Source organism: Perna viridis, chromosome 3, assembly GCF_037379345.1.
Source record: "Perna viridis isolate PV_CMFRI_1.1 ecotype Kerala chromosome 3, ASM3737934v1, whole genome shotgun sequence".
NCBI classification, from domain to species: Eukaryota; Metazoa; Mollusca; class Bivalvia; order Mytilida; family Mytilidae; genus Perna; species Perna viridis.
In genome coordinates, this window is record NC_142447.1 from 20,704,287 (window position 1) to 20,728,511 (window position 24,225).

At 31.7% G+C, this 24,225-nt stretch overlaps 1 protein-coding gene across 32 annotated transcripts in view; it reads left to right on the forward strand.

Annotated features, from left to right (window-relative positions):
• The window catches only part of LOC148621393 (rho guanine nucleotide exchange factor 28-like), a 145,580-nt gene that overhangs the window by 12,530 nt on the left and 108,825 nt on the right, over window positions 1-24,225 (forward strand). For 31 of the 32 annotated variants that reach the window (XM_088575688.1, XM_088575689.1, XM_088575707.1 and 28 more), the window contains 5 exons: window positions 7,208-7,510; window positions 12,702-12,894; window positions 13,682-13,797; window positions 18,146-18,244; window positions 19,549-19,764. In XM_088575688.1, coding sequence (XP_088431814.1) covers window positions 7,208-7,510; window positions 12,702-12,894; window positions 13,682-13,797; window positions 18,146-18,244; window positions 19,549-19,764 — 927 coding nt within the window. Of the gene's footprint in view, window positions 1-7,207; window positions 7,511-9,191; window positions 9,333-12,701; window positions 12,895-13,681; window positions 13,798-18,145; window positions 18,245-19,548; window positions 19,765-24,225 lie in introns of those variants that run through there. The other variant, XM_088575721.1, reaches the window with a different exon arrangement.

The following is a 24,225-nucleotide window of genomic DNA, read 5'->3' on the forward strand; positions in this document are numbered from 1 at the left end:
CAAAATCTGAAAAACGATACACCCCAAAAAAGGCTACATATTTTCATTTTTGTAATTAAGTTAATGGGTCTGTACTATGAAATGTGTAATTATTCATTCAAATCTGCCTGCTCTTAGGAGATAATCGACATTGAAAATACAGTCGATTCTATTGTATTTGAGCGCCATTTACAGAGTTATCACCCTTAATTTTGAAATCTACACTGCATTCTGTATAATTTTTATCTCCTAAGAGCACAGGTTATATGAAAAACCACATGTTATTTTCTGTTTACTATGACATTTCAAACAAAATATCAAAAATAAAAATATGTAGGCTTTTTACCCATGAATCACATGTAGACTGCCATTTTTCCATAGTGCAAATCAACTAAATTTGTCCTATCAATATCTTAAAAAGGCAAACTTTACAAACCCTTTGATGGTTATTTCTGGAGGTTATGAGAAAAAAAAAATACTTGGAAAATGTATGTTTTTATTCTTCATGTGCCAAATCTTATACACATTTTGCCTGATTCTTAGACAGAGAAGTACATAAATAACAATTGACTAATTTGTTCTCGTAAAACTTCCACTAAAATCAGTATGCCAATATGCAGAATATAATGTTCTGTAATCTGTGTTGTGTAACAAATATTCATAAAGTCAAGGCTATTGTGTTAAGTTGAGTAACTCTAGCTTTTTATCTATAATATTCTGTGTGTTCTACCATGTGCAATAATAGTGGGTGTATGCTATTTCAACATAAAATTTCCCACACCCTAACATACTGACAAAACCTTAATTGCATTTTTTTCTTTTTCATTCAGACAAAATCTAAATGTCATGCACATGCACATTGTAAATTATAGATTTTATTAATATATGGTTAGTGCATACACACAGAATTTAAAAGTTCACCTAGATCTGAGGCCCATGTAAGCTAATGTTATCTTTTGGGTCTGTTGTCCTGGATCTGAGGTCCATATAAGCTAATGTTGTCTTTTGGGTCCATTATCCTAGATCTGAAGCCCATGTAATTTTTGTTATGATTAATTGGTTGTTGTCCACTGCCTTTAATAGCAAATCTTCTTTTCATGGAACTGGTAAGGCTCAAATTTCGATATAATCATCTTAGATGACAAAGTTAATTTCAAAACTTTATATGTTCTTGTTTGTTATTAAACAGACTGTTTAGCTAAAATGTATATTTTTGGATGATTGAAAAAAGGGGGTGGGCAGTGAAATTGTTACTTTTTTTACATATCTCAGAACCTGAAGGCCATGAGAGAATCTGACATTATGTAGTTATGTATCAAAGTTATATTATGAATTCATGTAGGAATTGTTGCTATTTCCATGCAAATTTACATTTTTTTCACTGTTTGCCTATTCCACAGATATTATTCCATATAGAGAGAATTGTAATGTGGTGAAATGTGCAGAATTTTTTGTCTACACTTTATGCAACATGACCAAAGTTTTTACTCTTCCCATTATTATATAGAAAAATAACAAACACTTCTAACAGTAAAATTGTGAAGAATCATTAAAGGCTTCAATTTATACAACAGTTCCAAATCCTTTGACAGCTTGTTTTAGGGTATATTGCTGTTTTCTGTCATATTAATCAATATTTTTATACTGATAGAGAGAAATGGTAATAAGGTAATACTTGAGGAATTTTGGATCTTGATATAGATTAAATTGTTTTGAGATTCATATTCTAATTTTTATTGAGAAATAAATTAATTTGAGATAAATACTGTAATCTGATTGATTAAAATAATATTGTTATATCTCAATGGATAAAAAAAATGTTGACACACCCCTGTTCAGTTAAATTCAGATCTACTTTTTTCATGTTTACAGATAAAAATATGTTTTAAAATTAATTTATAAGAATTGGCTATGATAAAAATTTTGTCTATTGAAAAATAACATTAATTTTCCATATGCACATTTTGTTTATTGCACAATAAACAAAATGTGCATATGGAAAATTTATGTTATTTTTCAATAGACAAATTTTTTATAATAGCCAATTCTTAAATAAAAATAGTAATTGTAGCGTCAAATTGGAATATTCTTTAAATTTCTGTAGTTAGTTCCAACAAAAAAAACTGTATAAGACTATTACAAGAATAATAAACACACATATATCATCAGGTTTTACTTCTGAAATTTTGAAAGAGAGTAAATTAAAAAAAAAACTGAAGGAGACATTATATTTCAACTTCAGTTTATCACATTGAAGTTTGCCTTACTGTAAATTGTTGCCAGTTGAGGTATCTGTGAGTTAAATTCTGTGACTTTAGTTTTATTAACATAGCCTTTAAATTTTGGGGGCAGTCTGAGTTTTCTTTCATTGTACATTGTTAAAACTGGTGTATTTAAACAAGTCTAGTGGTTGTCTTACCATGCAAAAATAAATAATGAACAAGAGTTATTTCCCCTTTTCCATCTGAAAATTAAAACAGGAATCTTATTTCTAAATCAGGAATCATTCATTATTTATCTGCTTCAAGTTTCTTTCTTGGCTATAGGTATTTTATTGAGAGACATTATACTTTTTATTTAAACTGTTAAAACATTTTATGCAAATTTTGCAGAAACTGAATACTGCATGTTTCCTCACAATTTTGAAATAGAAGTTACAATTAATGGGCACCAATTCTGTTGTTTTCATTTTGACCTATTTTTATGACGTGCATGTAGCAAGTTTAATTGGTACTATAGAACATGCTAGTTACAACTTATTCTTGGAAATTTGAAAGCTTTGGTGTCATTATCAGTGCATAGATATCTATTGAACTTTGGACTCTGGACCATCTTTTCTCTCTCTGTACTTCAGTTATTGCTATTACAGATAATATTTATTCTGTGGAATTCAATATGAGAAGGGAATTAACAAATCCTATTGTTAGATAGGGCATAATGCATTAGTATTGTACAATAAATAGAATTCATTAGGTGTATTTACGACACAGTAATTATGGCTAACATATTTTGTGGTGGTATTTTTTACGAGGGTAACAACATTTTGTGGTAGTATTTCTGTTTATTTTGCTCCTATAATATCCTTCACTTGCTGTGAGATACCATGAATAAACACCATGTTTGTGTCATAAAGGAATGGATAATTTTTTCTTCTCTCAGCAGGTATAGTTGACTTAAAAAGTTTGCCAATTGTTTTATGTCCCTTATTTTATACTGTGCATGGTGTGTCTAATTGTGCAGAGTTTTGTACATGCTCTTAGCTGGCTGTTCTTGTCTTCTTATAAAATTAAAGTGTTAGATCTACATTGTAAGTGTCTTACCCCCTTTTTCTTTACTATTTTAGAAAACAAACTTTTTTTTCTTTAATTTTTGCGCCAATGCATCATTTTTTTCATATCTTCATTTTATATTTTATACCACTTTTATGGGAAGGATGCATCTTGCAATGTCACGGTTTACTCCATCGCAACACCCACACCATGTAAATTTTTATACTATCAATGTTTTAGCTTCATGGTGTTAGGTTTACCTTATTTTGATATTAACATATCAGTGACAGATACATAGATTTATACAAGGTTTTTTTTTTGGGGGGGGGGTGGGGGTGGGGGGCATGGATGCTTAATCTAGGTCCCTAATTTTCCCCATAGAAGCATGTGAAAAATCTCTGATTTATAATAGAAAGGTAAAAAAGAAATTTGCTTGATTATATATAGAAATATATTGCTTGTTGAGTGGTTTACAATGTCTGAAAATTAAAAAAAAATATCTGTTTAAAAAAAAATCAAAATTTCATTAGGCTCCCCCATCCCTTTGGATCTGTGTAGCATATAATGATTAGAGAGGACCACATTTTAACTGAACTTTTTTTCGACAATTCATACATGTATGCTTATTCAACCTGCAAGGTGTCAAATCTATTTATTGTTCATGTTTACTATTAATAAGATGATTTGTTATGGCCCATTAACAAAGACTACAGATATACAAGTAATCAGGGTCAGGTACCAATTAAAGGTGTTTGTCTTCATGTCTACGTGGGAAAATGTGTCACTTGGGATAATAATGAAGAAAGGTGGTAAATATAAATGTAGGTATAATGTTAGGGTAAAACTACACAGGCAAATATTGATAATGTGAAATTAAAGGAATCAATCTTTACATAAAATTCATGTGAATTCAAAATGAAATTAACATGATTTTCTCGTGAATTCACTTAATATTATCTTCATGAAAGTCAGATGAAGCTAAATTCACTCAACATTAACTTCATGTGAAAGTTCACATGAAAGTCACATTAAGCTAAATTCACAGAAAATTTGCATGAACTCATGAGAAAATCATGTGAAATAATTTGCCTGTTCATTGTTTCTTTTCCATTGTGTATAAGTACAGTGTACACACAGGAACTTCTCTACTTTATAAAGTAAAAACAAACTTCCTTGATTGATAGGAGATATAATCAAGTGGATAAACCTACATTTTTATGGAAATATTTTGAAAATTAAATTTTCCTGTTGTTTTTTGTTTTTTTTTCTTCTTTTTAGTTATCAATTCACAACTTTACCAAGAGAATTACAGTCGAACTTCGTTAAGTCGAAGTCGAAGGGATCGTGCAAAAATGCTCGAGTTACCCGAGGTTGAGGATAAAACGGAAATACTAGTAGTTAGGTCAATGATTGTTTCTGAATTTACATTGTTTGTTGCACATGTACATATGTACTTCAATTTACACGGTACTTCGTAATGTCATGCGTTTCATATTGGAAGATATTTTTTTGTATGTTGTATATCATATTTGAAATACTGAAAGGCACCAAGTGTTTTAGTGAAATTTCATTTTTATTTTTTCTACATCAAAAAACGTCATACTTCATAACATGCTGCTTTGTTTGATTCACAATCAGGAGTATCGTCAAACCATGTGCTCTACATTATTACGATAAAATCTCTAATTCACTAGTGAAACGAATGTAGTTGTTGAAATACTCTTACTGTCGTCTGTTTGCTGTTTCATTAAATAGTCAGATACCACTACAATTCATCTGTATTTTTTAAATTTTTTTATCAAAATATCAAAATATCCGATATCACTGTTGGTGTAAATTCCGACGTGTTATTAATAGAATTTGTTTCTTTTAGCAACACACACAATTGTAAATTAATTAAATAAACAAATCAAACTGGGAAGAGGGTCAACAAATTAATTTTAAAAGCCATGCTAATCGTTGTTAAAACACACTTCAATCATGGTTTGTAATAAAGCAATCAGATTTCCGACTAATTATAGTTGACTTCGAGACATCAGGGTTAATTAACCTCGAAGTCCTATTCAGGGCACTGATTGATTACCTCAAGATATCCGAGGTTTTGATTCATCCGTGTTTGAGTCATCTTAGGTAAAATTGTATTGGAGTAAGGGGAGTTTTGCTGGGACTTTGTAATCAGTACCAGTTATCCGAGATTTCGACTAATCCGAGTTCGACACATCTAGGTTCAACTGTATCTAATTGAAATTCTTAACTATTTTTTATTTGTATGCATGTTTTTAAATTACAGCAGTTTCTGTCTAAATGAACCTTGAGAGTTCTGGAAACCTGTCTAAAACCAAACTTAAAATAATATGTTTACCTATCAAAACCTTGTTATTCTCTTTATGGATTATTATTCAATTCATTTCCAACCTGTGAAAACCAAACCTTTGTAAATCCTTTAATCCAAATTATGTTCTATTTTTCCTCCAAATTTTGTAACCATTATCTACTTGTTAAATCTTGTTTCCTATGATTGTTTATACTCCCTCTGTCATTAGTTGAAACTAACAAATGTTTACTTAATGACCCAAAATAGGTGCAGATAGAGGACCTGGCTACAGGTATTAAATTAAAAATTAGGGAATTTTTTTTATGTGTTATATCTTGATTTAAAAAAAAAATTCTACTCCCTAAATTTTCTTTCCTTGCTATGCCTGGGCAATAATTCTATTTACGCCCCCCACTCAACCTAAAATTTTGGAAATTAATCATGTTTAACTCTCAGAGAACTTGAAAGTTTGTTATATCAGTTTTTACCTGTGTTTTTCTGTTGCAAAATTAAATTTCACTCTTTAGATCAAATTTTCAAGCACCTGCACTGCATTAGTACCTGACATGGTTCAAACTCTACCATCTTTTTTTTTGGCTTGTGTGAAATGCTGAACCAAAATATTCGTTTTGGGTTGAAAACAGTATACCTGATAATTCTTTCAGTAACTAATAGGGTTTCAACAATGCCATTAATTTCAGAACTGCTATGTCTATGATCTGCATAGCAAAATGAAGTAGTATTGGTTGACGTAATGCACTGGCCATTTTTATAATGAGCAGATGGGGCTGGGATTTGATGACAGATAAGAAATATTTTTAGCACAAGTGCAAAATTTTTATTTATATTTCAGCAGTGACTGAAATCAATATTTGTTAAGTAATGGGGGAAAATATGGATTCATTATTTCAATAATTTGGAATATTTTCTAAAATATCCCAGTCCCCCTGCCCCTCACTGCTCACTAATAAATTGGTCAGTGCTAAGATATGTTTATTTACTTTTTTAACCTTAATACCCTGCTTTAGACCATAGACTTCAGTTTAAGGTTGACTATGGTGTATTTTTGCTTTACCTTTTAGAAATCATACCCCTTTTCCCACGAAGAAAATTCAGAATGCCATGGTATCCGCTAAATTTACTTATTTCAGTGTACATCTAATTGTTAAAAGTTTAAAAATACATATTCAGTTGTTTGAATACTAAAAGTGAAAATGGTAATTTGTTCTTATAATGTCTGTTGTCTTTGTAAGAATCATGCAAAATCTGAAAAATGTGATAAATCCCAATAAAGGCTGCATATTTTTACTTTTGTAATTAAGTTGTTTTATGGGTCTTTATTATGAAATCTGTAATTATTCATTCAAATCTACTTGCTCTTAGATAATCAAAATTGAAAATCTAATTGATTCTATTGTATTTGAGTGTCATTTACAGAGTTATCTCCCTTAATTTTGAAATTTACAGTGCATTCTATATAATTTTTATGAAAAACTGGATGTTAATTTCTGTTTACTATGCCAATTCGAACAAAATATCAAAAATAAAAGTATGTACCCATGAATCACATTTTTTTTGCATGATTCTTAGCTGGAGTGCTACTTAAAATGTGTGCATCATTGTCTTGTTAACTTCTTCATTTTAGAGCATGACTTTGAAGAACAAGTACAATTGAATCTCTGTGGTTACCATGAAGGCACTCTCTGTATCCTAGCAACAGGTCCATTCCAGTTCTACAATGACAGCACTTACCATTTGGCTTGGTATCTCCTCAACAGTGTGTATAACAGTACTGCCTTAGATGACCTTGAACTTATAAGGTCAGAGAACTTTGACCTTTCAAATGAAGTTTTGGATACCCTTGACGATAGACTTTACAGTGCCTTAACTCATTTAGAAGTACAGATTCCAGAATATTGGACAGTCCTGGGTGATTCCAAAACCACAGGTATAGTATTCAAGCATAAATGGTGGACAAAAGGGAGGTTTTAGCAGTACACTAACAAAATTGTTTCACATGAAATTCAGGTAAAATGGTTGCAAATCTTATACATCAATTACTAAATTTTCATATGAAGTGAGACTCACATGAAATGTTTGTGTTATTCACATAAGTGATTACTACTCTTAATTGTATAGATCTCTAAAGGCTAGGTTCATGCTCATATTCATGCTATGTGATAATTATGTTCCTGTGAACTTCAGGTTCAAAAAGCATTTTTGTATGTTTCTTTTGGTCCAGTCCTTGTCTTCTCCTTTCAAATTCTGTGATATAGAATTTGGTCTACATCTACAAAATTTGAGAATAATTCTGATTGTATGCAATGCATTTTTTTTTATTTGATATTCATACAATATGTTGCTTTAAGACAGTAAGGTTATTCATATGTACTATCTGTGCTGAAGTTGTTTTACATGTAAATCTATAATTGTCACAGGAAACTTGTAATTTTTTTGTTCCTGATCGTGCTTAAGGATCTGTTATTAAAATGTTTGTTTATTACTGTAGTTGATAAAATTAAGTTGTGAAAATTAAACTCTATTAAAAGCTTTTATAGATCAGCTATCTAACCTCAGTTTTAGAACTTCGTTCACTATTTGCAAAGTTGTACATTCACTTAAAGGAAACATAAAAAAATATACCAAATCTATGCTAAGAAAAAATAGTCTGGAAAAATAGACGGAAATAAATTCCAAATTTTGACATTGACAGCATGAAAAAACCAAGTTAAATTTATTACAGTCAATTCCCTTAAGACTTCATGACTTGATTGGTTTTACCAATGTTCAGTTTGATGCATTAGAACTGATATAAAAGGGCTTTGAAAGATGCCTGGTTAGTCAGGTTACCTTGTTTTTGTGGTTTTGGTTTGAAGTAGATATTTAAATTATTAGGATTTGGTTAGAAACAGGTATCTGACTTCTTCACGTTTTTTTTTGGAAGCAGGAGCATCTAATCTATTAGGTCTTTTTTTATTGCTGTATGTTTCTGATTTATTTTTTTTTTGCTGTATGTTTCTGATTTTTTTGCTAGTTTCACTGAAACAGTTTTCATATTTTTTCCGGTTTCCATTTCAAATAGGTTTCACAGTACTTTGAAATGTAACTTATATTTTGTTTTAATGAAAGGACACAATCATTTTTCCTGTGAATCAGTAGTGATGAATATCATGTCTACTTGGAAATTCCTGTATCTATAACTTAATATACAGTGAAACATGTATGAACAGAACACTTTATTATCCAAAAACCTTTCCATACTTGACTTGTTTTAACATCCTTTTATATCAGCTACTGCACTGGTGCACGTAGTCCATGCTCCCAGTTTTTAGTGGAGTTGCTCATTTACTTTTTGTTACTTTGTGTGTGTTATTATGGTTATTTAATGTTTTTTGTTGTGTGTGTCTTTTTTCCATGTCTGGTCTTTGTCCCTGGATTACATTTTTTTTATTTCCGCTAGAATCTTGGTTCCCTTGATTATTCTTAAATATATATTTTGAACCTGTCTAAACTGAACGCCTGTCTATACTGAACCAATCTCACAGTTCAAAATTGGGTTTTGGGTAGACAGATTTCACTGTATATTTTACATTGTCATGGCCTAAGCTGTTGAATAAAAGGATATAGATGACTTACTCTTTAGATGATGGAAAAAAAAATGACAAGTATTTGTGTGAAAGTTACAATTTTTCTAAGTACTTGTAACATTATTACTGTGATTTAAATGGGATTTAATGTCTTAAGGATAACTTCTGAATTTCCTTTTTAAGGTAAATGATACATATATCAGCTTGAGAAATTTTAAGACAATTGGTTGTTTGCATTAGGTGTGTGTTGTTTTGTTTTATATATGTGTGTTGAAGAAGGATGGGATTTCATATGACATTGATCTATAATTAGCCTTGATATACTTTCAAACAACTGATTTTTTGTGATTTTTACATTGTATGCCAATGTTTCCAAAATCAGTCCTCACAAACCTATGACTTGTCATTGTTTTTAACACACCAACTTGTTCATTGCTTGAAAGATTTCTACACACTTACATAGGTGTTTACTCTCATTGGATTGTTTATAGTTTTTTTATGAAATATGACTGTAAGTTGTGCTCTACAGATTGTGAATTTCTCCAAAGCTCCAATTTAAGTATTCAGTAAGTTCAAGATTTTATGCACTTGATGAAATATGGTAAAAAGTATGGATAGTTATTGTTGCATAGAGTAGTGTTCTGATGATCGATAAAAGTCTAAATTTGGTTGGTTTACTATCTATCATCAGTTGATTGAGTTTTTCAGTGACTGATTATCTGTCAAAATCATTAGCTACTCTTTACATCAGCATTTGGGGAGTTTTTTGCTTCTTAAACAGCAAAACTTTAGCTAAAGATCATAAACTTGGACAGTTTTCATAGTTTCATCCCTATTGATCTACATTTCCACTTGCATTTTCAAGAAATGTAAAAAAGTGTTATTAATTAGTATCTGTTGATGTACACAAGTATGTGGAGACTTTATATCATGAAAGTGTTATTGTTTATGTTTACCGATTTTTGTGGTTTTCATGGGTGAGCTAATCCACAAATTTAAGAATCGAACGATTATTAGCGGCAAACAAGCCAACAGTTTAAGGGTATCAACCTTGGACACCATTGACTTGTTCTTGCAAGAAAGATACTTCTGAAGGGTGTTTACCAACTTGTTAAAGCTATTAAAATTGACCAACAAAACGACCATGCATACCTCAATGATTGATGTACTGTGAAATTTGTGGGTAGCCATTTTTGTGGCCTAGGGAAAAATTATTATTTTGAAGATTCTGGAATTTGTGGAATAGATGACTGTCATACAAATGAATGGAAAACTTCCTTTTCGTTGGGAACCAAATTTTGTGGTTTACCAAACCCATGAAAATAATTGAATAAAATTGCACTAAAATATTGTCCTAATTTACATGTAGGTGGGGCATGGTCTGTATATAAAAACTTTTTAAGAAAGTCTTAAAAATGAAGCTTTGGTGACTATTTTAGAGACCTGTGCAGGTTCGGGTGTCAAAAGAATAGGCCTGCAGCAGCGCTAAGCTTGTTGTAAAAGGCGACTAAATAGTGCTCCGAACCTTAGCCAGGGGCTAGGGCACTCTACCCACAGAGCAACTGGGTTGTGTGCCCCAGGTGGTGGAATGGGGTACCCCTGGTATGTTACATGCTGGGGTTGTCAGGCTATATGGAAAACCTGACCGCAAACTGTAGTGGTGCACCGTGTTGGGAAAGATGCCACATTCCTCCTACGTTAAAAAACCCTACTGTGGTATTCTCCCGGAGTAGGAACCATAGGGCTCCAGGAGGCTATATTGCCCGACTCTACCACCTCTCCCTGTTTCCGGTGGCAATTGGGGTTTGTCGACCCCATTGTCCATTGATTACAATTATGCTGAATTTTAGTCAGTTTTTAGTCAGTTCAAATGATTATAATTTGAAAATCAGTCTTTAACCATTAACCAGTAGTAAAAAGTAATCAAGGGAACTAAGGTTATAGTGGTAATCAAAAGAATATAATCCAGGGACAAAGACCAGACATGGAAAAAGACATACACAACAAAGAACATAAAGTAACTAAAATCATACATATAAAGTAACAAAAGTAAATGAGCAACTCTGACTCCACTAAAAACTGGGACATGGACTAGGTGCACCGGTAGGGTAAACATCCTCTGCTTTTCTAGTAACACATAATCAGTTGATATTTTTTTTACAGATTGAACAACCCATGAATGCTCTTACATTTACCATTAAAATAAAAGTTAAAGTACTTCCAAAAATAAGTTCGTTGTAAACTTAATGATGATAATGCTAAATACTAAGAATTAACATTCAAGCTGCTTATAAGTCATGTAACACTTTTTAATGCAAAAAAAAATAAAATGTTGTTAGTTTATATGTTCAATTATATCATTGGTTTTTTTTTTAAATCATGTACTGGTACTTATATCAGCTGTGTATCAACTGATTTGTAACTGGTTTTATTAAGATATTGACAAAGATTTTATTTAATAATTTGAGAGACAAAACCTTTTTGGAAAAAAGTATACCAAGTATTGGCTTTTTTCCAAAAACGAACATGTACCCTTCATAGATTTACATGTTTATCACATCAAGTGATTTTACAGTTGACATATTGATTAAAAATTGTCTTATTGTGAAAGCATGAGCTTCCATATATTGTACACATTTTTAAACATCATCCTTTTGACAAATGTATTATGATATTGATTGTTGTTTATTAGTCCTTCCACACACAGAGATTCTGATTGTCCAATTAATGCGTGAAATTGACTACAACATTTTTCCAACAACAGGAGGCCTAACCCCCCAGAACCAAGGACTGAGGAAAATTTATTTCAGCATATTTAAGTTGTTAAGTCTTAGTCCCTGGAATAATTCATTCTCTTTTATAGAAAACTCAGGAAAATATTATATACTGTATATGTAAATATGTAATGACAGAAACTCAGGTGAACATAGAGCTTTATTCTATGAATAATTTTCGAAACTGAGACTCTGCTTTTAGCAAGTTACTTGTATACCATATAGTGGGTAATTTTCATCGGCTGCTAGTTTGGCGTATTTTAGCAATCTTCTAAAGAATTTTGCAAAATATTTACTCAGAGCGTAAGTATTTTGTGCACCACATAGTGTCTGCCAAAATGTTTTGCATACCTTTTTGCCTCAAAATCATCAAAACGACCCACCATATGATACTTTATATAGGGATTTGATGAAAACAAAAACTTATTAATATTGTAGTTTTCTCCTGCTTCATCAGAGCTGGACTAAAGTAAGTGTATTTTAGATTTTAATGAACTGGATTCTCTGTATATTTAATGAAAATGTCACTCTCATCCTAAGTTAGGGTTGACATGTAACCAAGCTCAATGCTCTTATATTGTCTAAAAGGATAATACTGAATATAATCTACTAGCCCTGCCTTAAAATCACTTTCCTGGAATTTAATGAAGAAGCAAGAGTTTTCAGACAGTTTATTAACCTACCAGGCTAATGAGGATGAGGCTTCCCCTAGCTCATCCTTTAAATTTACTTGGACTAGTGTGTGTGCTGAACTGTGATTTTTAACTTTCTGTTTCAGATATTACCCATCCTCAGAATAAGTCAACACTGCTTCATTTCACAGCACAGTTAGGATTATATAAAGTGGCAACATTCTTCTTAGATAAACGTGGCGGAGACATTGCTTTGAAAACACCAAATCGTCATGGTTACTTGCCATATGAAATAGCAGCAGAACATGGATATAATGAGCTAACAGAGTTATTGAATGAGTAGGTTGTTGTATTGTATGAGTTTAAGAAAGTTTAGTTCCCTTTTCATATCTTTTCCAAATTATATTTAAAGACATTTTGTATAGAGTCCATTCATCCATTTGGCTTTTGTTACAGAATCACTGTTTTATAGTTTTTATACATCTGCAAGAATTTTGGGATTGTATAATGATATTAAGCTGTCGTTCATGTCAGTAGACATTTTATGTCCAGACTTGAGTTTAAGTATATAGATCTTTATGAAATTCATACAAATGGCCTTACCATAAAACAAAGGCTGGGATTGATTTTGGTGGTTGTGACTTGAAATGTTTTCGGTATAAAGAGCCAGAAACAAGCATTTCAGGAGAAAAAAAACATTGACTGTAAGTAAATGGATCTCTTTGAAATTATACTATGTATGGAAGACTTGGTTTGTTTTTTTGGGGCCGTGAATTGAACATAATTTTAATTTCATCAAAGCTTTGTAAATATATTTTTGTGCAATCTGTTGATTAACCATTGTTTAATTGGGTAGAAATATATGGAATGGTCATTGAAGATTGATCATTCAAAAATGTTTCTATTTTAACACTGTGGTAGTCAAATATAATCAAATGAATTGAAATTACTTATAAGAACAAAATATCATTGTACCACAAAAACTAATCTATTTATGAATTACCCTGTAATATATAGTGAACAAAATATCATTTAAATGGTTAAGGACGGTGATATTGAACAATGAAAGTCTTATATCTGCATTATTTATGTTGCCCTTTTACATCCTATTTTTTTGTTGTTGTAGGTTTAACCAGAATTTTGTTCGTGTTGATCGTAGACCTACATTTCATCGCCATGGTATTATTCACATCCATGAAAACTGTGGCTACATTTTAACTACATATTTACAGAAGCCTATAGGTAAGAAGGGCAGCTGGTAAAGTAAAAAAAAAAGATGTTGCTTTTTCTTTGTGTCTGTCATCAGCCTCTCTACATTTACTGAACCCATCTTTAAGTATAAGAGACATTAAACGTTGTTGTTTGTATCTACATGTTTTAATTTGGACATTATTAGATTTTACCACTATTCTCCCGTACGTGTGGACTTGTCTTCCATAAGTTTCTATTGTGGAAATCTGAGCAATCTTCTCAGTAAACAATCTTGCCTTTTTTAAGGTTTCAAGATTTTTGGTCATAGAAATCTCAACAACTCATTATTGGGCCAATTTGAACTTTGGTATTTTGCAGTTCAGAATAATGGGTTGTGGTGTGTGTGAAGTTTTTGGAAGGTTCACACTAAACATTTTATTGGCTGTACAGTTTTTTTTCACAGAAATTTTTCGAAACCTTCATTGGAACAATTTTTGTCTCCCGCAGCTATGCGAGTATGGGTATAGAAATGATGTGCATCTGTCTAAACATTGTAAGCACTCTCATGCCTTCATATCTTTATAACTATTCATGTTAAACAGTAGGGGAAACTAAAACTCAATTCTATCAAATCTTGCTACACATCATATGTAATTTCATGTACAATTTATTCTGAGTAGGAAGTACAGAATTTTTACTGGTTCCAAAATATTACTGGTACTCATAAGTATTAGTTTAGCTCTTGTAATCCTCATACTGAAGTTTTAATTGTTTATCTTTTTACCTTTAAAAGTAGAAACTTCCTAGATTTTGTTGCTTTTGCTGTCCCCTTTATGGTTACTAAGGACAGGATTCATTGTTTTAAGATTGAGTGGTATATAGGCAGGCTTTTATTACTTTTCTCAATCAGTTACAGTGCTGAGTATAGAATGAGAAGTCTTAGGTTTTACTAGCAAATACTAATAAACTTTTCACCACTGTGAGCAACTCCACTGTTTATTAAGCTAGATATTTAAATAAAGGTCTTTGTAACTAAGTTACACATGACCCGAAGTTGTAATGTGAGGGACAGTGACCTTGTGGAAGGTTGCAAGAAATAAGGATTTTTTTCAGAACAGTTCTGAGTGAAGTAGTGGACTCCCCAAGGGTTGCTGATGCTAGCAATTTACAACAGAGAATCTGTAACTTGCTAGTATTAACAGTGGAAACTCTGCCTTTGATAGAAAATAGTTGATACTGTTTGTTATATTGTAAAGGTATATGTCATGCGAAAGGGAGTTGATTCTTTAGCTTTGTCAGTTGTAGCACTGATTATAGATCAGAAAGTCTTAGTGTATTATTTTTATACCCCCCACAAAACGAAATTTAGGGGGTATATGGGTTTCACCCTTTTTGTCCATCTGTCCAAACTATTTTCTAAGCAGCTTGCAGCATTGCTATGAAACTTTGTTGGATGTAATATAACCACATCTAGCAGGAATGGGCTTGATTACTTTCAGCAGTAATCAATAATTAATCACTTACATGGGTTGTTTCCATGTTTGTTATGGGACATTTTTTATCACTGGAAAAGGGGTAGACATATCATGTGCTTTTTGGTAGCTGTTGATCAAAATATGGAAAACAAGAGTACTTGTAATTACTAAGTAATCTCTAAGTAAACAATACTGATCACTGGAGTAATTTGTAATATTCTGCAATCACCTTCAATACTCACAAGTAGGTCATTCGATGGTAGAACTGCTGCAGATAGATACCATAAATTTCTTATGTAAAATGATGAGTTCATCACCTTCTTGTTTAATTTTGCGTACTTCACTGATGCCTTCAAAACTTACACTATCGATCCACAGTGTGTTATGTTGACAGCGGGCCATAATTAAAAATAAATCCATTTCCATTTTAAATATTTTTGTGATTTTCAGTGTGACTTCAGTTCCTATGTCTTTTATGTTTATAATCCTATGACCATATGCTCTATCCATTTTGCTATGTTCTCTATCTTTACACTGGTCACAGAGTGAATTGTCACAGGTCAAGCATCTCCATTTCAACTGGGAGTCTATTTTACAAAGTCCACAATTTATAGGAGGTTGAATACCATCACTTGCCAATTGTACATCTTCCTCAGGAAATGTTTCTTTTACTACTTTTTTTGTTCTTCAGACGGATCCTGATGCTCCCATGATCTACAATTATTCATGGATTTTTCCAAAAATAAATGTCCATAACCAGTAGCCAGCACAGTAGTTATAAGTCTTTAGGATTAACTGTGTATATGATTCGTTAAGTTGTATAATATATATAAATACGTTATTGTATCCAAGGAAGTTGATGTGTTATATTGTCAAATATTAGAATATTGTATAAATTGCTTTGTCATTTATCTGTTTTTCAATAATCAAGTCCTATCTTTTGAAAAGTTAGAACAGAGAATCCTGTGTTGCCCAGAATTACTTGTGCATTACTTGTAGAATTTATAAGTTATTTTCATTTTATAATCATGGACCATCTGCCTACATTTATTATCAGGACTAATAGTTCTCATACCAATGATATTTTTTATATTATTTGATTGTTTTTTTTCAAATTTATAAGTATATATAAATATTATTGAACTTCCATAAACCGAAGATTGGCTTATGTCATCACTTTGCATCTGTTGTTATAATCATTAACATTTAGTTTAAACATATTGTATTGCAAATAAAGCAGCAGGATTGGACACAAGTAAAATCCCACTTATGAAGTTCTCTCCATTAACATTTCTAAAAACAATTGTATCCCTTTTAAAACCACTCCATAGGTTGTAACCAAAATCAGTCATCAGCATTATTAGGTGTCTTCTTTTACTGGTAATTAGTCTGTTATGCTCATCAGTTGACAGACATGGAGGCCACATCTATTTTTAGACCAAAATTTATATTTCAAAAACTCTTAAGAGAGGTAAAAATAAAGATGACCTACCTTCTTTGGCTTGAAGAGTCTTCATAGGGTTGATGTTATATGATGATTTCTTGTTAGAGTTATTGTCCTTGAAATGTTAAATAGGACATTTTTGTGCTGTTTCTTTTAGCAGATATCCATAAAATCAGAAAGAAACATTCAACAAATGAAATTTTCCTTATGATAAGGCTAACTAAAGCTTGCATTTATTTAAGTTGTTGAGTAACACCTTGTTAAGACTCTTTGCCCTTGAAAGGTGTAAAATGGTGAATTACGTTGTTTTTTGGTTCCTTTCTTTCAAAAAGTTCAAAATATTGAAATGAATTTTATGAAAAAAAATTTAAACTGGGTTGTTTCAGTTGCTTGTATATTTTTTTTTATTCCTAACATCAAATATTCATAAGGCGAAGAAATGAGTTCAAGGCGAACCATTCAGGTCCTCTAGTTTTATAGTGTTCAAATATATGAAGCCAACAAAATACGCAATAACACATGCTACAACCCAGTTTAAAACAGGTACATGTCCATTGTAAGACTTTAAACAAAACAAACAGTGCATAAAACAGCTGAAAAAACATTAAACCACTAACAGTTACTGATAGACCTCAACTGAACTGGTCTATAAATATTGTTTCACCGTGGTATATCAACAACAACACTTCCTAATTTAGGGTTTTGTATAATGATATCATTAACCAAAATAGAAAAAAAAAACAATACCTATGTCTTGCCACTAATTAGACTGCAATTGTTTTCAGCTTAGGGTCAATTTTATTAGATGAATACCATAATTAAAAAAATTAGTGAACTTTGCATTGTATATTCCAGGAAGATATTAAGAAAGAAAAATTCTGTCTTTGTACACTTCTACTGTCAATCCCCTTAACTTGCTGTAGTCCATTAGGTTGGAAGTTAAGTAGTTGTGGGCTTAATAAACCAATATATGTATCAGTATGCAGATATAAACTGAAATGAAAATGACTAGTGTTACTGTGAACAATCATGTTTAGATAATTTTAATCCAGAGTAACAATATTGTCATTTTATGCTAACATTGTGTATTTTATGGCCAAACAGAGAGAGGGTTAAGTACAAATGTTTTTGATTGTGCCTTGTACAGGCAAGTTTTTCACTAAAAATTTTCCAGAATGAAGTCTTTTATTCCCTTTATTTCTCTGTACATACTTTTAGAAATCAGCAGTTGATTTGATAATTGGCAGGAAGAAATATAGATTCAGTAATGAGTGATTTTTATTATTTCTCCAATCGAGATGGTGAAATTAAGATATTCAGCATGTGAGCTTTAGCAAGCATGATAAAATCTTAATATTACCATAGAGAGTGGAGAAATAGTTTAAATCCAGAATACTTTAACAATGTAAATTAATAGAAAAACTTTATCAGAAATTTATGTATGATATTTACAATGTTTTTTTGTTTTTTTTTGTTTCAGCTGAGGATATCCACTTACTACAAGACTATGTTGACAGTATGAGTCAGGACAGCAATAGTCTATATCATAGTCAGACTGATTGGCCTGAACCAAAACAAGGTGAGTTAACCATCATCTTGTATGACATCAAAACCAAAAATTTTTTTAAAGAAAAAGCCTTGTTATTAACAACATTTGTATCTCAACACTGCAAGAACTCTAAAGAATAACCAAAGAAAGATAACTCTAATACATTTTATTGGCTTGTAGATGTTTGTTTGTTTGTTGGTGTTTAACGTCCGAGCAGCAATATTTCAGCTATATTCAGACGATTGGCTTGTAGAAAGATTAATGTAATTTTGTGGGTTATAGCTTTAAATTAGTGGTAGTCTGAGGTTCATGACCCTCAATTTTTGACCAATTACCTTTGAAATTTCATTAACTTTTGTCCTGGACCTTAACCCTTGTAATTGACACTTTATTGTTCTTAAATAGTAGTCTTTTAAAAAATCAGACAGGTGGTGTTTTTATGCCTGACAAAAACCCACCATATTCACTTTCATTTCTTATTCAGAAATAGTAATAGACAACATAGCCAGTTTTAGTTTGGTTGTTGCACTTTCCAGATAAAAATGATATAGATTGTGTGTAAAATTGTCACTTTCCAAGAGTATTTTTTGTTGAAATGGTTTGATTTAGATGATTTTTAGTGTAGATGAGTGTATGATTTTCTCCAAATTGCTGATCTTAATGTAAAAAGGGCCATTATCATGTAAAGATATAGCGCATGTAGGTAGAAAAATCATTGTTTGTTTGGTGGGTTTTTTCTATACAATGAATAACCTCTACTATTGGAAGTGTCTGGATTTTATATGGACTGGTACTTAAAATTTCTGAAAAGTCCTCAATCCTTCACTGTTGTAAGAAAATTTGAACCATTGGCCCAGAATTAGAGTTAGTTCACAATTAGGAAAAAGGAACTTGTCTAGTATCAAAAAAAGAATTCATACTTATAATCTATGGAATTTTAGTATTTAATAACAGTTTGGAGATCTCTTACATTGAATTTACTTTAATTGTTGTCATAATCTAAAAACATTCAAACATTCTTTTTGTATGTTTATATATGAGGTATGGGTTATACTCAGTTATGGCAGTCAGTGTGTCATTTTATGCTTAAGTGCTTGTTATGAAGTGCATTTTATATAATGCATGTCTGATAAAGGTAAAACTAAAACAGTTTTTGATTATTAATCAATTCAAGGTGTGAATTTAAGAGGTTGTTTTTTTTTGTTCACTCATTTAGGTATAAAGTAATGTAATAATAACACAATGATTCTGTTGACAATGATACGCATTAATGTAATCTGCTTAGGAGTAATATTTGGTAAGAAAGTCAATATAACATATATTTTTATATTTAGATGGAAAAGATGCTGCTGAAGAAGGAGATAGTGCAAAATTTAATGAGATTCTTCAAAAGTCAAGGGATATTCATGTTGCCATGGAAACATTAGGCGATTTTTCTAATCCTGAAAATGCGGAAAACCAAGAAGGTCATCCCGGGCTTCAAAGAGATGATTCCTATGGATCCTTGGAATATGGAACTAATAATAACCTAGAGGATACAGCTGGATATGGTAGGGCTATATTTAGACTAAAATTGATATGTAAATAGGTCACGTGGGCTATGGTCTCACAAAATGTGTTTAGATATTTTTTTAAAATTTATTCCAACTGTAAACAGTTATAAATCAGTTTGTCATATTTGGGTAAAATTTGTAGAGATATGCCTGTTGCAAGGATGTTGTATCTGATTTTTAGTTAGACTTTATGGAAATTTTATTGAATTGTTGGTTACTTTAAAAGCTTGGTTTGGATCGTTAATCTCAGAAATTGTGAGGGGAAACTACTTTTTGGGGAGGGAAGCTTAGATAAAATAGACTTATGCATGTTGCCGGACAGGGTCTTCATTTCTTGTGTAATTTCCTTAAAACTTGGCTGAAGTGCTGGTAACCATAAATGACTAGGCTGTATTATACGAAGGGGTTTGGTGTATGTGACGGTGTTGCTAAGGTTCTTTCATTTTTTAGGAAATGTCAGAAGTAGGAGAACTTTGTAATCTGTCTGTCCATCCATCTGTAACAAATTGTGTCTAGGCTGTAACTTTTTTGTCTTTTGGTGTAGACATTTGATATTTCGCATGAGGGTAGGTCAGCTTATGATGATATGCTGCATACCAGAAGTGACATGGACCTCGACTGTTTCGTATCTTGGCTTTAATGAGTTTTGGGGCGATAAATTGGATGGCTGATGTACAGAATTTTGACCACAGTTCAATGATAGCTAGTTTTCCTATGTGCTCTGTCACAAAGAAACAATAACTTGACATTGTTTGGGATTTTGATATTCTGAAAGAGTATGCATATACAAAAATGGACATGCATGTGGGTATATGTATCAATCAGTTAAGGTGCCTTTTTGTAAATGCCTTCAACAATGATAGGCCACTTCAGAGTTAATTGACAGATTATTGGCAGAAATAGTGTATAACATTAACCATGTAGCTTCAGTATAATTAAAACATTGTTTCTGATTATCAGTTTCAAGTTGTAGTGACAAATAGGACTCTTGAAAATAATTACTTAGATATAATCTAGTTAATGAAATAGTAGGGTCATACAGGTACAGTTAACCCTGTTTATGGACTGCAGGATTTGCTTGGTTATAACTTTTAATTGGTTTACAATGGTTCAGAACCCACTGAAATTAATAGGGACTTTATAAGGTGTCTGGTTTACACATGATTTATGTTTATCCAGTATTTGGTTTAGACAGGTTTTACTGTAGCTATTTAAAGCAGTCATTTAAATAACAGTTATACATCATCTGACCCACCATCATATATCAAAGTTAATCCTACACTGTTTATTGGTTGTGATGCATTGATTGTTTTATTGGTTGTCATCATGCTCTGAGTGACCAAAAATGGAGATCCACTTTTAAATATCACAAACAACCTCCAACATATATTATTATGTACATGTGGTCTTTCTCTTTCACATGACATAACCTTTAAAAGGCACCATAACAGGTGTTTGTCATGAAGCAGGTACTGCTCACATTATAAGAACACCAGAGTATACCCCTGGTTGCTTATGGAGGTTTTTGCTGCCCTTTGCCATGTGTACGTTTTATTTCTTTGTGTTGTATGACTTATTCTATGTCATCTTTATGTGTTCCTGCCTTTGTTTTGTCCATAGAAATCCCTTGTTCTATGTCATCTTTATGTGTTCCAGGCTTTGTTTTGTCCATAGACATCCCTTGTTTTATGTTATCTTTATATGTCCCTGGCTTTGTTTTGTTCATAGAATTCCCTTGTTCTATATCATCTTTATATGTTCCTGGCTTTGTTTTGTCCATGGAAATCCTTTGTTTTATGTTATCTTTATGTGTCCCTGATGTTGTTTTGTCCATAGAAATCCCTTGTTCTATGTCATCTTTATGTGTTCCTGGCTTTGTTTTGTCCATAGAAATCCCCTGTTCTGTGTCATCTTTATGTGTTCCTGGCATTGTTTTGTCCATAGAAATCTCCTGTTCTGTGTCATCTTTATGTGTTCCTGGCATTGTTTTGTCCATAGAAATCCCCTGTTCTGTGTCATCTTTATGTGTTCCTGGCATTGTTTTGTCCATAGAAATCCCCTGTTCTGTCATCTTTATGTGTTCCTGGCTTTGTTTTGTCCATAGAAATCCCTTGTTTTATGTTATCTTTATATGTTCCTGGCTTTGTTTTGTCCATAGAAATCCCTTGTTCTATGTCATCTTTATGTGTTCCTGGCTTTGTTTTGTCCATAGAAATCCCCTGTTCTATGTTATCTTTATGTGTTCCTGGCATTGTTTTGTCCATAGAAATCCTTTGTTTTATGTTATCTTTATATGTTCCTGGCTTTGTTATGTCCATAGAAATCCCTTCATTTTCATTTGCCTTTCTGCATTTCATAAAAGAAAAGATGCAAAATATTAGATTCATTATGGACTATAAATTTGTTGAGATTTGGTGGATTTGTTATATTTATAGATTTACATTTGTACATATGGTAAACCACGAAATTTGGTTCCCAACAAAAGGAAAATTTCCAATACATTCGTAAAGTGGAGTTGTCAAATTTACGAATTCAAGAATCTTTGATCTAACATTTTTCCCTTAACCACGAAAATTGGTACCCACATACAAAAGTACTTAAACAGTATCCAGGAGCCAAAATGATACTCAATAATATTGAGGTTGTTTAGAAGGTTGGCTTAGAATATGACCTCTGTTAATTGGTCATTATATGTCAATATTGATATTAAATCATTGATTAGAAAAACAGCAGTCAGAAAATGTCTATGTGTTTGTTTCTAACAATGGTTATTTTTGTTAAATCTGGCAATTGTTCCTTAGGTTTGCCCACACACAGCTTGCAGGTAAAAGTTAAAGGTAACGGGTCAAAATTTCAATGGTTTAGCTATAGTTTATCATTTTTTTTATTTTTTGAATTAGCCTTGCATATTATAATGTCAGGAAAGTGTTACCTTTCAAATTTAATTGCTATTGAAGAACTTTGTTTAGTCTTAATGAAATACGTATTGTTGTACTGAGTTTGAATTTTGGCGAGTTGTCATATCTTGATCATGTTAACAATACAATTCACAATAGTTTTAGTTATATATTAGGTCAAACTGTAAACAGAACTTTTTTTGTAGCCCAGCTATACTAAATTCGGAATCTCTACCATACTTTCCACCATTAGTGTCTCGCCAAGATTTTGTTTCTACAGAATTAGTAGTATTGTTTGTTCATGTACTCTAAAATTACCAGATGCTTCAAACTTTAGTAGGTGAAGAGTTATAGTTCTTGACATAGTTTAAAAACAGAAGAAAATATTTCGCTATCATTTGTTATTACAAATTTTTCTCCCCATTTACTCATATTTGTGGTTTTATAAGAATTTCATCATCTCTTTGACTGTCGGTATATTTATGTTATATGTAAATGCTACCCCATCTAAACCATTTTGATGGATTTCGGTGGAAATATTTTGAAGATTTCAATAAAGATACAGATGAGACAGATAATTTTTGAAATATGTAAAAGGAGATATCCCACTGCAGTTGAGTTAAGCAATGTGATTAGCATATTCTTCTGAATTATTTGTATCATCTATTTGTGTCTGTCTTCACTTAACTTATTTTGTTTGGATACTTGAAAACCAATGGTCAAAGTTTTAGCAAACTTACCTGAAATTGAAAGAGTCCATACAAAAAACCTTTTTTAGAAATTAGAGGTCAAAAATAAGTAATTTCTTCAAATTTGTGTGTCATGTGTAAATTGCATCATCTTGTTTTTTTCTAATTGCAAAAATAGTTCTTTGACCACTTTCATTCTACTTATAAAAGTCTGCTATGTAAACCATTTAATCAGAATTCAAATTTAGAGATAAAGCATGAATTTTGTGTCAATAATTGCCCAAAACTGTGTTGAGTATGACCTCTGCAGTTGTATCAAACTGGGACATGTTAATCATTTTATATTAATATGTTTATCTTGGGTAATTCATCCTTGCACTTAAAAATTTGTTGGATTCAATGATTCAAAACAATACATCAAATGTATATTTCATGAAGAGGTCTTAAAACAGCTTTATTTCAGCCAAATAAAATGCAATTTTCAGATTTCAACTATGCATGGTTAAAAATTACCAGTTTCCCAGTAGCCTATGGCTTCTAGATTTTGAGCTGGGCTATCAAACCGAAGTTTTTTTCTCTCTTTCTTAACTGTTATGGCAAACACAGTAACATGTTCAAATTTTAAATGTTCAAATTCTGATGTATGTAAAGTGACGTAATTGAATTTAAAGCTCTGATGTAAAACTCTGATTTACACTATGTCATTTTATTGAATCTAGAACAAGTATACAATCTGAGTAACTAAGTAAAACTTTCCAGCATCATTTGATTAACTAGGAAGTTCTACGATTCTCCTCGTTAAATTGTCTGCCAAGGAAAAATATGCAAGCGTTACGGCCATTTGTTACCATTAAATGGATAAAATTGGTGTC